The sequence below is a fragment of the Cotesia typhae genome, unplaced genomic scaffold (assembly GCF_013202065.1).
Source record: "Cotesia typhae breed Kobodo isofemale line unplaced genomic scaffold, CoteBio_Ctyphae contig_119, whole genome shotgun sequence".
NCBI lineage: Eukaryota > Metazoa > Arthropoda > Insecta > Hymenoptera > Braconidae > Cotesia > Cotesia typhae.
The window spans coordinates 3,555,736-3,571,115 of NW_027423712.1; the positions used below are offsets into that span (position 1 = coordinate 3,555,736).

At 27.1% G+C, this 15,380-nt stretch overlaps 1 protein-coding gene across 1 annotated transcript; it reads right to left on the reverse strand.

Moving 5' to 3' along the window:
* Nucleotides 1-1,044: 1,044 nt before the first annotated feature.
* Trpm (transient receptor potential cation channel, subfamily M) lies at nt 1,045-14,095 on the reverse strand. The gene is given in 19 exon segments (XM_074249631.1): nt 1,045-6,164; nt 6,243-6,388; nt 6,470-6,818; nt 6,899-7,111; nt 8,020-8,187; nt 8,269-8,480; nt 8,559-9,411; nt 9,510-9,669; nt 10,123-10,279; nt 10,376-10,512; nt 10,583-10,643; nt 10,646-10,741; nt 10,839-11,052; nt 11,131-11,317; nt 11,753-11,809; nt 12,387-12,469; nt 12,606-12,729; nt 12,972-13,146; nt 13,578-14,095. Coding segments are annotated over 17 exon segments (4,890 nt in total). The 5' UTR covers nt 12,669-12,729; nt 12,972-13,146; nt 13,578-14,095; the 3' UTR covers nt 1,045-4,430.
* Nucleotides 14,096-15,380: the final 1,285 nt, after the last annotated feature.

The following is a 15,380-nucleotide window of genomic DNA, read 5'->3' on the forward strand; positions in this document are numbered from 1 at the left end:
AAATTAGCGACGCTATCATCGTGACGAAAAAAAGGGTGCTTTTTTTTCAACTATTTTTTTTTCGGTTTCATCGTGAAATTTTGTTGCAAGTACCCAAAAAAAAATTCCTTGAAAGTTTGGACCCTTAATATTAATATTAAGTCCTCGACCAAGGCGTGTAAAGATTTCTCATTAAAAAAAAAATACAGAAACTCTGATCTTTTTATCTTTAAATTTCTATAGCTCAGTGGCATTTCATAGCATCGTTTTGACCATGGACGGATTTTTTTCAGAATTGAATGCTCTACAAAAGTGTCTATTGTGACTAAGCTGTAACTCACACCGGCGAGGTAGTACAGGGCCATTAAACTTAATTTTTCCATGAAATTCGCGTTTTTTCGCATTTGTCTCGTGAATGACAAGAGCTACAGAAAAAATGTAAACAACAAACTTGTAGAGAATTGAATTTCCTACAAAAAAGTTCAAGAGCACCAAGTCGCTGAAATCAATATTTTCTGAGATATTCAATGATAAAGTTTTTATAATTTCATTTTTTTTATCGAAAATCGCTTCAAATTATAAAAAATATCTTTTTTTTATCATCCATCACTACTTTCTTAACTTATTATTTTTTTTTTTTTTTTAAAGATGGAACGATAAAAAGATTTTCGATAAAAATCTGAATCAGCTCGACGAGTTGAGTCGAAATGAAGCAAAATTTTTCGAAAGTTCCGTCATGAGGTCCAATGCCATAGCTAGATTTCTATGAAATCTACTAAAAAAAATTAAAGAAGGACAAGAAATAAAAATGTATTATTAATGTTCAATCAGATTAAAATAATCTTCTGATTTAAAAATGTCATCAAATGTAGAGGTTATTAATAAAGTTACATAATATGTGCTCACTTAACAATCGATTGTTATCTTTTCAATGATTTTACCTCAACTGACTGTTCTCATGGGAAATTAACTTTTTGCACTCAATTATTTTATGCATCTATTGTTTCGATAACTTCAGTAAGGTAAAAAAATATAATTATCAGGTAATTCAATGACAAAAAGCGATTTAATAATTGTTACATAGTTTTTATTCATTTGAAATGTTTTAAACAAAAGTGGTTCTAGTAATTTATGATTACTATTACGTCAGTTATCTCGTTGATTTTTGTGTAATACTTATATGTATATTTGCACATATAGATATATATATACACTTAACGACAGTTTATTTAACGAATCGATATGTCAAATATAATCTCTGAATAGTAAAATATCTGAAATACTATTGTTTTATAAATATAATTATTGTGGAACATCAACACATTTTCAAATTTCCAATATTTTATTTCAATTCAATATTTAATTTCAAGTTTATTACAATTTTTTTTTTCATAAAATATCGTCTCAGCAAAAATACCAAGTATTCGAGCTCCTTAGTTTCTGTTATTCGTGAAAGAAGACATGTATATTCTGCCTATATTTTTGGTGTATTATAATTCTCATCATTTTTGATTGCTTTCATTTTATTTTGTGTCTAATGGTACTGAACTAATAATACTAATAATTTAAGTAAAATTCTACATTTATCATTTATTTAATTATTAAGATATTCAAATAATTACACGTTCAATACATGTCATTGAATAAAATGAAAGACAGAAAAAAGCTTATTTGAAAAATAAAGCAATTTAAATAATTTTAGCCGAAAATTGATAAAACAATCGACTTAAATTAAATTTTATTCCATACAGAAATATCTAAAAATTATATCAACTAATTTATTTATCTTATGAATTAACTATTCAAAACATTCTAAAAAAGGAAGTCCTTGGAAATTTATTGGAGTAGTTTTACTAAAATGGAATTTTTTTTTACTTATATTTTACATATACTTAATGTTTAAAAAAATATGATTAGAATTAAAAATAAAATATTTAATACAAAGGCCAAGTCGGTTTTTAATTTGAGATAAAACACTAATCATTGTAAGTTGGATTACTTAATAATTATATTCAGATACATTTTATTAAATATAGCATTGTAATATAGTTAAAGATATAAATGTATTTGTTAATTACGTTGAAATATAATATATAATTATACAAAATTGATTATATCGTGAAAAAATTGGCAGTTTCATTTTATCGATAATTTAAAAAAACAATGAACAACAACAGTTTGTAAAATATGACGAATGTTTGTTCTTCAATTAGAATATGTTTGTTTTCATTAGAATTTCAAAGATTTTTTTTTATTAATTAATCAAAGATAATGAGAATTTTTAATACTTTTTTAAACATATTGGAGCAAATTTTAGTTATAATACATTATATCTGATTTTTCCTATAACTATATGCTATTTTAAGATTTATACACCAAAATATAACTAGTTTGAAATTAATAGTATTACGATTACATAATAGTCTATGACCTATTCTATGGTAATAGTCGGAAAAATTTGAATTTTCTAATCCGATTTTTTTTGTACTTTTTTTTCAGTGGTTTTTTCATTTTATTACTTTGTTATAAGAACCTAAAATCAATTAATCAAACATACCATCTTTATAATATATCATAAAAATAGTTTAGACTAATCTAAGTAGTGACAATAATAATAAAAAAAATAATAACAATAACAATAATAATAATAATTATAAGCATTATTCATATCACACAAAATATATACTTATGCATACATTATTTTAAAACAGATAATTATATAGAATCAAAAATCAAATAAAATATATACAATTTTCATATGATGCAATAAAATCGAGTAAAACCATATCATGAAAATACAAGAATCATAATTTTACAAATTAATAGTACCTATTTCAAAATCAAATTATAAACATAACATTTAATGATCTTTACAACTTATATGGGCCAGTATCGTTTTTTAATAATTAAAAGAAATCAAGAGTTTTTTTCATTAATTTCTTTTTTAAATCAATTATGAAGCTTAAAATATGACATAAGTACTCTGGAATTCAGCCCATTATTTCAGAATTTTTTTTATATAGAGTTAAGGTTTTTCTGTGATGTTCAATTAAAAAAATTCCATTTCTTCTCTAAGCATTCAATATAAACTTATCGACGTATAATTTGGTGTATTCAAGAATGTTATTATCTTATAACTAAAATAATTAATTTTAAGCTTAAAAAACTTTGTCCTCATTCATAGCACTGGAGTTTTAAAACTCTTCATTTTAAGTGTTTAATTTTACAAATGAAGATTTTAGATAATAATTGATAATTAATTAAGTACTAAAGCTTTTTTAAAATATTGTTTTAAAAGACAATCCTACAACTATTATTTCACAAAATAATATTTGGAATTTTTGCAGGCTTGAAATTCATCATAGACTAAAAGACTAAAAAAATATTTTTTTGTGTAAATTTTTCGTATAGATAAAGTAGAAACAATGATTTATAGATGAAGCACGATAAAGCTTACCAAGCACTTAAAAGAGTTGACAAATTTTTACTTTCATTCATTATGGTAATTAAATTTAAAAAAAGTGCGGCTGAAAATTTTTACTAGACTATTTACAAGGTGTCTTAGAATACAAGAGATTTGAGCATAGTCAGTAGATAAAAAGCTTTAAAAAAAAATGATTACAAAATGACATTCAAGTTAAAAACTGATCTATAATAAAGCAAATAATAAATTAAAAGTTGATTTTCTATGTACAATTAATTTAAATTCAATTCAAAGTAGATTACACGTGACTATTGAGCAATTGTAGCATATTTCAATTATATAATATAAAGACTAGAATTTATAATGATGTTTATAATTAACTGAAAATATGATACTTCATATTTTCTGGACGAAAACTTTTGTTTTTTCGTTGATTTTTGATATTTGAGTTATGAAGATTTGTATTTTTATCTATTTCATACATGCACATTAAAAATATAGCTATAAAAATATTTAAGTAATAATTAAAAACCACTTCTATGACTAACTAAATCCTAAAAAAACCATATATAAAATTTAATATCAATATACTGATAAAACATTTTATAAATTATTGGACAGTATTCTCGAATTAGTCAAGAATAACGAACCTTTTTAGAATTATACTATCGTACTATTAACGGTAGTTATCAAATGAAATGCAGCATAATTAAAAGAAAATACATATCAATATGTATTTAAAGAATTATCAGTCCTCATCTTTCATGTAAAGCTAAAGTTAAGAAATTTTGGTTAATAAAAAATAATAATAATAATAATAATAATAATAATTACTGTCATAATTAATAATATTATTATCATCATTGTGATTATTATTAATATATCGCAGCAAGACAATAAGATTTGTATTGAAATATAATAATTAATGCTAAGATTTATAAATTATAAAATACAAGGACTAACTAACTTGATATTTTAGAAAATGGGTCAATCCAAAGTATTATTTTAATGTGTTAATGCCGTAAAATTAACACATAGTTTCGGAAGCTGGTGCAGGCACAGTTCCTTCATCAGTTGGATCTTTATCATCAACCTCACGTATAACTGGTGGTCTCGACAATGTCTGTTCAATTTCCCTTGTAACGCTAATAGTTGGTGGTGGTCTTCGTGATTCTTCATCAATAGCTGATGATCTGCGCAACATTCTATGTTCATTGGTAACACTAAATTTAAATTTTGTGGTTACTTCATTATCTGAATCTTCATCACTACTTCTCATATATCTTCTATGAATAAGATCCTCCATTTGTTGATAATCACATTCTTCAGCATCACGTAAGTGTTCATTTTCCATTTGCCATGCCATTTCTGGATTCATTGCGACAGCATTTTTTGATCTACTAGGTGGGGGAGATACTGGAGGAGTTCGCGGAGGACTTAAAAGCCCACAGTAACTCTCTAATTCATCAGTAATACTGGTGTACTCAGCACGCATAGCTCGTAAAAGTGACCTTTGATTAGATGCACCAGAAGATCCTGGAGGGATCATCGCAACACGAGGTTCACCCCATTTAATTCCTCGTTGTAAGCCAGGTGGTGCAAGCAATACAGCATCATCAGATTCTGATCGAGTTCGACTGCTTTGCCTAGTCGGGCGTTCTGAAGAATCTTGCCGCATATCTGATATTGCTATATCACTACTTGTATCTCGTTCAACTTCTCGCCTTAGTGGTTTCAATTCAGGTTCATTAATATCTTTACTTTCAGCACTTTCTTCTTGACTAGTTGTTAATGTTTTCTTCTCATCTGGCCCTGTTGTAGGAATATCACCACTAGAAGAAGATCCATTTCTGCTAAGATTTTCACGAGATGTTAAAGTCTCTGAGTGTTTTAAAGTTTCATCGTCAACAAATGGGCTCTGAAGCACTGTTGCATCGGTTAATGATCGTATTAAACGTTTCTGTCGTAATACAGTGGGAATATGAGTATGAGACTCAGTATCAGATATCAATTCAGATCTTTCAGAAACTCTTCTTGGACGCATTTCACTATCTAGATTAGCTAAATTTTCATCAGACATATGAGTTGCCATAAAACGATGAATAACACCAAGACAAGCTAGAGTTTGTTCGTTTAGATCTTCAAGTTTCCGAATACGAAATTCAACAGCTTGTAGTGAAGCATTTTGGTTGTGTTCTTTTTTATCAATATCTTCAATTTTTTGATGCATATTTTCTACCCTCTCAGTTGTAATTTTAACACGTTCCTCCGTTGACATTTGAAGCTTTAATTCTTGCTCTCTAAAATAACCTTCGACACAATCTTCCTCAAAATCATATAAACGCTCCATATCGTCAGCCTCTAAGAAAAGCTTTAAACCATTATCATACGTTTCTCCAGAGCGCATTTCACCTTGTGTTATATACCGTAATAGATATTTGCCTAATAAATATAGATGACTTACTGCAATAAATGGAGGAGGTAAAACAGGTTTTTGCTCATATTCCATTACTACAGTAAATCTTTGAAACATCCATACTTGATGAGCTACCGCATTTACTTCAATAAAAATATTGTTAAAAACAGCTATCAAAAGATTTATCAAGAGAATATTAGCTACTAATAAATAAATCGACATAGCCGCTGGCGTTATCCATCGACCTGGTAAACATGGTTTCATACTAGGTTCTTCGCCACACTCAGGATCGATATTGTTTGCATACACTTCTCCATAAAGCATGAAATATGGCTCCATAAAAATCTGTTAACAATGATAAAAGATGTTTTATTTAAAATATAATCTATGCACATAATAATAATAGATTATAAAATCTTTTACATCTCGAAGAATTAGCCATTTCGGTTCTGCATTGGGATTTAAAATTGCCTGCCTTGCTACTCCAAAACTCATCAACACCACAAGCAAAAGGACAACAAAGTATATCATATTTTTCACCATTTTACCCATCATAGTAACCAACGGACCTAAATTAATATTAATATTTGTATTATTGACACTTAAAATATTGACAAATTCTTACTACAGTTATTTAAGTAACTAGTTACCAAGATATTTATTGACACCAAGAATATTGAGAATTCTAAGATACCAATATATACTATCCGCGCAGTAGATGACACGACCATAATCAAATGTTGATTGACGAAATCTGAGTCCTAAGCCAATAATGAATATAATTATAGCGCCAGCATCACATGGATTCCACATATTCCATGACCAAACGCTAAATTTATGTGATAGAGTAGCGGGTTCTGATGTTGCGATTTCTCGAATTTTTTCACATCCCAACGTGCAAATATAAGCTATTGAATAAATTTCTGTCCATCCTGGATACTCTTCCATTCGAACGAGGATAGAATACGAGAAAAAAATCAAAAATAGTATGTATGCTATCTGTAATTGATTATTATTTTTGTTAGTAATATGAATTTTTTATATTAAAATTAAATGTCTAATAAAAAAATAAAACTTACGGCATTTGCCCAAAATTTAGTTATTGGTGCTGTATAAAATTCCCATAACTTTTTTTTTAGACGTAATGGCCTGTTAGTTTTGTTATCATAATACTCTGATAAAATACCATAAGGCCGATGAAGATTGTCATCTATTTCAGTTAGAACTTTGCCATTTTCTTGAACTATTGTTTCTTTGATGATGGCAGGATTATGCTCATTGGTTATCAAAGCCTGAACACAAGTATAATAAAAACACATTATAATTTTAGCAGTCCAATTAATATCAGTCAATAATCGAAAATAAGTCATATAAAACCATTTTACAGTGACAATAGCAGAATGTTATTATTTTAGTGTACCACAGCTCTTAAAATAGAAGGAAGTTGTAAATAATGATTGATTATGATCTATTTTAATAGCTATGAATAAATGATATTTTTTATCGATAAAAAAAAAGTTAAAGTAAAATATACAACTATCATAAAATAGATTGTCAATAGCACGAGTAATTATTTGTTAAACTTAAAGTATTAATTAGCAGAACATGAAAATCTATAACAAAAATTATCCAACAATAATAGGACACCACAGAATATTGACTAAAAGAAAAAAAAATGATAATAAATTAACTTTAATACAAATTTGGAGAATGGGCGACAAACTGATCTATAATAAAAGCGTAATTTAATGTAATGTAACGAAATACAGCGTTTTCAATTTTTTTTTTTTTTTTTATAACTAGTAAATAGCTTTTGTAAAACTAACTAAAATTGACAACGCTGTCATAAAAAATAACACAAAAGAGAAATAATGAATAAAAATAGATAAACGATAAAATGTGTGTAAAAGATATCAGACATAACTATTGCATTTGATATTATCCCACTTCTAATGTGAATATACCTTTATGCCCGGTTGATTGTCAGGTTTGTTGCAAATACTGAGACTTCTGCGTGGCCGTTTCTAAAAAACAAGCGATTTGCGTAGCTAAACTAGTTATGAGAGCTACTGATGAAATTTCATTTTTTATACAACAAAACTAAATGTGGTAAAATATATCTTTTAAAAATATGATTTTTTCGGTCAAATAAATAACAGTAGTAATAACAATATTGACTTTGATAATTTTATATAATTACCTCAACGTCTGGTCCTGGTGAAGCACCGTGCTCTGATTCACTGTCCTCATTTTCATCTTCTAAAGCAATTAAATGTTCTTCTTGCGTCTGAGGCATCAATTGCAGCTCTTCTCGAGTCTTAAATTCTAGTTGTGCTATATATGGCGGAAATAGCAATCCAAGACCCACCTAAAATAAATAAAAGCCAATAAATAATGTATAATACAAAGATACATTTATAAAAAATTTTTAAATCAAACTATAAAACACCTTTAAATTCGTATTTTTTCGTGTTCGCAGACCACCCATCCATAAATCTGCTAAAATAATCTGACTGCATGGATGAGCTAGTAACGGTCGATGGTTGGCTGTTACAGCAAGGGATAAGCAAGTTTGTCCAGACCAATTTTGAAGTTCAGAAGTTAATAGCTGTTGAGTTTGGTCATCATCTTGTCGATAGCAATAATCTAACAATTCCAAAGCTAGATGAAAAAATTTATTAAATAATTAAGTATGAAAATCTTATTACTATTATTGTCACTCAATAAATTATGAATTACCAATATTTTCAAATTCTTTCCCGTAACCACGGAGCTCATCATAAACTTCAGTTTCTAGATCATCTTCAGCTGCTTCATGAGCCATAGCTTTATATAATTTTAAAGCAACAAGAGCCTTCGCTAAAGCTTCTTCGCCATGTTGCCACATTAAAAGTGCCATTTGCTGTCGTTTTGTTAACACAGCCCATATAAGTAATTCATTAAACGGATAATCGAATAAAGGTGTATCTCGATTTGCTGGCAGTGTTTCAGCTAATAGACTCATAGTTAAACCATGAGACTTTTCTCCGAATCCCGTATAATAACGTGCCATTGCTACAGCCGTACTGTTTCGATGGGCTGACATATTATGAATTCCTGAACGCTTCATAACTTTGGCGTAGACCATTCGGAATTTTCTACGAGTATATTGAGCTCGATATGCTCCACCCATGAGTTTATTGATAACAAGACCAATATCATGAAGGGTATACATATAGCCACGAGGAATGTGTGGTCGTACATCTCGGAGAATATAACCTAATGTATTTGATGGTCCTTCTTTGGTATTGTATAATTCTTCCAAACGTGGTATAGATAAAAATTTTCTCATTGATACGCCATTTTCAAGTAGAAGTTTTACAAAGTCAATTCTATCGTGTTGTAAAGCTTGCATCATTGCCTGTTCTAAGGAACCAGGCGGCCATTTTTGACCATAAACAAAAATTTCACTACGAGCAATATCAACTCTATTCCATATGAGCGCTAATGATAATTGTTCAGTTGGAGATAACTGTTGTGATTTGAATAATGCAGTCAAAATTGTTTGATCAAGTTCATGTGGTCCATCTTGAGTTATCCTGAACACAGTGATCTATAAAATAATGATAACAATTAAGATTATAATGATAATTCAAAATAATTCCTTAGATTCTGAAACTATTTTTTATCATCTTATTAAAAATAACTTACTAAATGTTTTTTACGAGTACATTGAAGTAATTCAGAATATAATTGTGCTGCTTGATCTTGCGAAACTTTAAAAGTATCTTTAATTTTTTCGAATAAATGCTCTTTCATACTTTCCAAACGAACATCACCTGTACTATCACTATCACCCTCAACTGCATACCTTGAAAATTCAATCAAAATAAAGAATTTCATAAAATATTCTCAATTAGTATAGAATAAAGAGATCAGTACCCATCCCTTGACGCTCAGTTAATTGATCCCGTACTTTAATATTGGTTTAAAATATGCATATAAATAATTTAAATAAATTGACCAATTACTGATTCGAGGCTGACTAAAAATGCTCTTACTCTATAAATATAATATTTATTCTTATATGCCAAATCATATTTAACTTAGCTTTTGCATTTCTGAGATGATTTTGAATAAAAAATTCTTAAAATTTTTATGATAAAATTACCTTTGTAAAAAAAAAGATGTCAAAAAGAACCCACTAAATTTCTTTTTTACAATGAATAAAAAGTTTTTAAAATCTTAGAAATTCAAGAACTAAGTGGTATACGATTTGGCATAAAATATCATTAATGTATAAATATGTGCCGAATATTCATACTTATGCATGAAAGCAATAATATCTGCAGCCCGTCCCGTTCCATCGCAAACAACCACGGGAACAGGAGGATCATCAGTAACGTATTCGAGAACCGATCTAACAGTATTAGTTCCACCCTCAATAACTAATGCAACGACTGGAATGCTACTATGGGTATCTATAAAATAAAATAAAATTATAATTTACCAATACTTAATGATTGGAAATTTATCGGGTTATTGGATTTCGATTAGTAACTGTAATAAAAACTTACATGGTTGTAATTTTAAATTTGATATATATTTTTCGAGTTTCCGTCGTAATACTATTTCAGCGCCATATCGCCCACCAGTACCATTATCGACAAGCAAAAAGTAAGCATGACGATTATTTAACACCGCATACTTTGACCTATGACATTGTCGGAATTAGTATAGTTTCATTCTGATATATTACCTGCTATATTATACTCAATAATAACCATGGAGATGATATCGAGTCATAAGGGACTTCATTTCCTCGTCCTACTAATTCGTGGTTTTTTCGAGTATTCCCCAAGGTGCAATTCCTATACTGACAACACGACCTTGACGTTGTGCACGTTCTAATAACAAAGCATCGCCTACTTGACGTGTAACGCCTGAAAATAAATAACAATAGTAATTTACTCGATTCATGATAAATTCATAAAATGATAGAATCAAAAGAATTAATTAATATTATGACTATTTTAATACCAGTATTTGTCCCTCCTGTAAATATCCATGCTCCAGTAGTCTTAGCGGCCTTTAAAAGCCCTTTGCGTAATACCTTTTTCAAAGATGGCTGAAGTTCAAAATTAGATCTACCCCCATGAACGGTTATCAATAATCTTGGTAAACCTAAATTCCATTCGCGACATAAAAGTTGAACTATTGGCTCTGGTCGAGTGTCATGTGATAGTCGAACATACTACAAATAGTTTAATAAAATTATTTCTATAAAAACATACAAAACAAATGTTAATGATATCAAATGTATGATATTTACTTGAGCTTTAGTAGGATGAGGGCCACCTTGAAACTCAATAGTCCCATATGCATCAGTAGCTAAAGAACGTGTATTTTTTCCGGGTGACCACTGATCCCTTTCTACTTCAGCTGCATTTCCAGTTGCATAATTTTGCACGTCTGCCCCTGTCCCACAATGATGAGTATAGGAATGACCACAACAACATCTGAAATAATATATAAAAAAATATTTAATTAGTTAAAGTGATATAAAAAAATTTATTTACAGTTTCCAACTTTAGTTAACAATTTCAATTTCTCATCATCACAGTTAAAATAATAAATTATACTTATTACATAACAAATTTTCATTTGAAATTTTAGTTTGAATAACAAAACAAAGTCTATCTTTTTATACATAATACTAATTACATATATTTTTATAATTTTGCATATATTTAATGATAAGCTTTTAAAGCATAGTGTACAAAGCAATACCGAGATGGATGATTATAATGCAAGTGCTTTATAAACAATAAAGATACAATATCTAAAAATACTGTTATTTTATTAGTTTTAAGCATTAATTTAATATTGCAGAAACATAGCTATAGTGAAATTTCAAACGATGACGTATGATATATGACCCTATCAACTCTCACCTGGAAGACGTGACTACATCGTACTCGGCAGATTTATCTCCTCGAACTTCTTCGAGCCTACGAATGGAATGGAGAAAAAAAATAAAATAAATAAAAAAAAAAAAACTAAAAATAAATTCAAAAAAAGATATATAATTTTTCAATTTTACACTATAAACAATAAAAAGTAATAATTAGCTATAATATAAAATAATTGAAATTATTAAAACAGGATTGTTAAATTGACATTTGTATTACTCATCAATAAAATAAAGAAAGAAACCATAAAGAAGCTTTTAATGAAATTATTAATTAATCAGAAAATGAGGGTCATGAGTGATAAATTTCTATATTAATATGTTATATGAGTTAGTGATTCAGATAATAAAGATTTTAAAAATAAATGAACTTATATCAGATAAAATATAATTAAATGCAAGAATAAGTATTTATTGAAAAGTGTTGTAGAAAAAGATTATGTTTAATTGATTAAACTGCAATCAAACTCATATTTATATGAAGTATATATACTATTCGCTTGTGAATGTGAGCAATGATGAAACACTTTTTGTCATTGCGCTTCATAATTTTATCATAGTATTAATTAAAAATGATAATAATAAAATTTTAATAAATTATAAATTTACTACTTTACCTGTGCTCATCTTTTGCGCTTGGTATAAATTTCGTACATTCTCTTTTTTGAAATGTCGCTTCTATCCAACTGCGTTCTTGAGTCTAAAATACATTTAGATGAGTATTTACAAACATTTTAAATTCGCTTAATGAATATATTTAATTTTAAATGCGTTAAAGAATATTTTAATGAATGATTAAACTAAATAATAAAATAAAAGTGTCTTTACAAATATACCTTGTTTTTCATTCTTTTTGTTTTTGGAGTATTTACTCCACAAATAACACTTCCTATTGCCATGCTGAGTTATTTATATTAATATTCTTTTTATTTTTCACTTTATTAATAAATAATGAATCAACTAAAAAAAAAAAAAATAAAAATAAAATAAAAAAAATAAACAAAAAACATTCAACTGAAATGATATTAATTTAAAAGAAAATAAATTAAAAGTTAACTTTTTGTAATAAGCATTTTAATTAATGATAAACTTTTAATGAATTGCAGAATACTTAAAAAAAAACTGATGAATAATTTAGAAATATAAAATAAAATAATTTAAATGATGAGTGTTAATAAAAAAAAATAGAATGACATACGTACCGCTCTTATAATTTTAGTCTTTTCAATCATGCCTACTCATGTGAAAGACTTTTAAAAATTTTCTAAAATTATTGCTGTGATAAGTTTACAATAATTTTTTTGTTTAAAACATGAATCATGAATCACGAATCGTAAACGTTCCTCCGGCGAATTCACGGAGTAGACCAATTGCTTTCTGAAAAATACAATAAAAATTTATCATTATTTCATAATCCAAATGTTAATAAAACAATAAAATTATCGTTATTTACTTTTTTCATCACACCTTGTAAAAATTATTATGTAATTATTAAATTATACGAATATTATGATAATAACACGTTGTAAAAATATTTAATTATTTTGATAATTTAAATAAATTATCGCAAATAACACTTTTTTATTTTTTATTTTTATTCCAACAAAAGCAAATGAATATTCAGTATCTTACTTATTAGAGTATATCTATCTGATCTGTATTGTCACAGTAACAGTAGAGAATGACAATGGCATTTAACTTAACCCTTCAAAGATAAAAAGTATACGATGTTCCCAAATAGAAATAAAATAAATTAATCATAAATAGAAATAATATTGAAAATAAAATTTTATAAATTTGCCTATTACCTTGATAAAAAACGAATCAGATCCAGTAAAGGTTCCAATTACAATGTAATAAATCATACTCTTGATAAAATTATGTCTTGCAATAATTTCACTCTGGCTCACATGATACCTTAGTTTTTCTGCTACAATGACAATTGCCTGAGGAACCAAAGACCAAGTTATCTCAAGAAAAAAACTCATGAGCTTATTTTATCCTCTAATGACAATTAACATTATTAAGCTTGTGATTTTTTGTTCTATATTTTGTGTGACATATTACTCCGAAAACTAAACATGTGATTCTTTCAATTAATTATCACTATACAAAAATTATAACCCGAGTTACTGTTTCATTATAGGTTATAGGTTATGTCAGTTACTATGATTGTTGATGTAAATAATATATTACATTGTTACATGTTAATTTATTGATTTAATTGTTCGTTGTATAATTTTGAGTGTTTTATTACATCCACACCATGGAAAATATACACATTTATCTCACAAGCAAGGTTCGAGCCAGCTTTAGTTCTGTCCAACTCTCGCGCCACTGACCATGAACTATTTTGTGACGAGAGAGTGAGAGAGAAGAACAAGATTTATAACGCATACATTATGGAATACATACACGAGAACATATATAGTACATACAACACAACATGTATGTCAATTCTGTTTTTAATAAGAAATAAATATTAAATATATTTAAAAAAAATTTTAATCCTTCATAAAGGCGACAGAGCTTAAAAGTTGAAAGATTTTTTTTGTATATCATTTCTGAAATATCGATTTTTTTCTGAGTTCAAAATGAGTGTTAATTTAATAATTTTTTACTCTTTCTATCTTGACACCTCTCATACATAATTTGAATTGTCCATTTATCATAAAATACGAGATCTCTGTCTCAGTGGACATTTTTTTCAAGTCAGATAATTTTTTATTTTATTTGAAAAATTATTGTTTCAAAAATATTTTTTAGGTAATTTATTCATAGTTTTTTTTTTTTTTTTTTTTTTAAATTTTCTTTACATTTATTTATCTATCGAAAAATGCTAAAAAGTAGTTCATAATAGTTATCAAATAATTTAAACATCTTGTAGTTAGTATTTAAGAGATAAAAAAATCTCGAAATTAACAATACTAAAGTTAGATGACATTAAAGTTAGCTGTCACTTGACAATTTTTTAATTTTTTTAACAAATAAATTTGCTCGAAAAAATTATTTTTAAAAAATTGCATTTGTACTCTTTTAAAATTTCTAAATGTCAATTTTTTTTATAAATTTTTTTTTGCTATAATTTATTTGTTTCAAAAATTCTTAAAATTATCAACTATTTACTAAGTTAATTTTTATTAAAGTTAGCCGAAGTTCTTAATTTTTTGATTTTTTTTTTCATTTATTAAATTATAACAAAAAAATATTTTTAAAAAATTGCATGTGTAATTTTTAAAATTTTCTACATGTGAAATTGTTTTTTTTAATTTTTTTTTTTTAAATAATTTTTCAATAAAATAAATTTTTAAATGTCGGCTAACTTAATTTTCATTCGAAATTATTGTAAAATTTTTAATCCTTCGTTGATTATACTAAGAACGAATCGTTTATACTATGGTCGCGAATAATAACTATTTCTTCATGAGTTTAAGATTATTAATAAAGAAAAAATAGAACAGAAAAAAATCAAGTTCTTTCCGAATCTTCTGGAAAAACCTAAAGTATTTAAAAATCTACAAAACCTGAGTATTAAAGAATTTTTCAAAACAAGTCCAAGTATTCCAAAGGCTGCAGAATGTTTTTAATCTTAACCATTTTATAGAAACTTA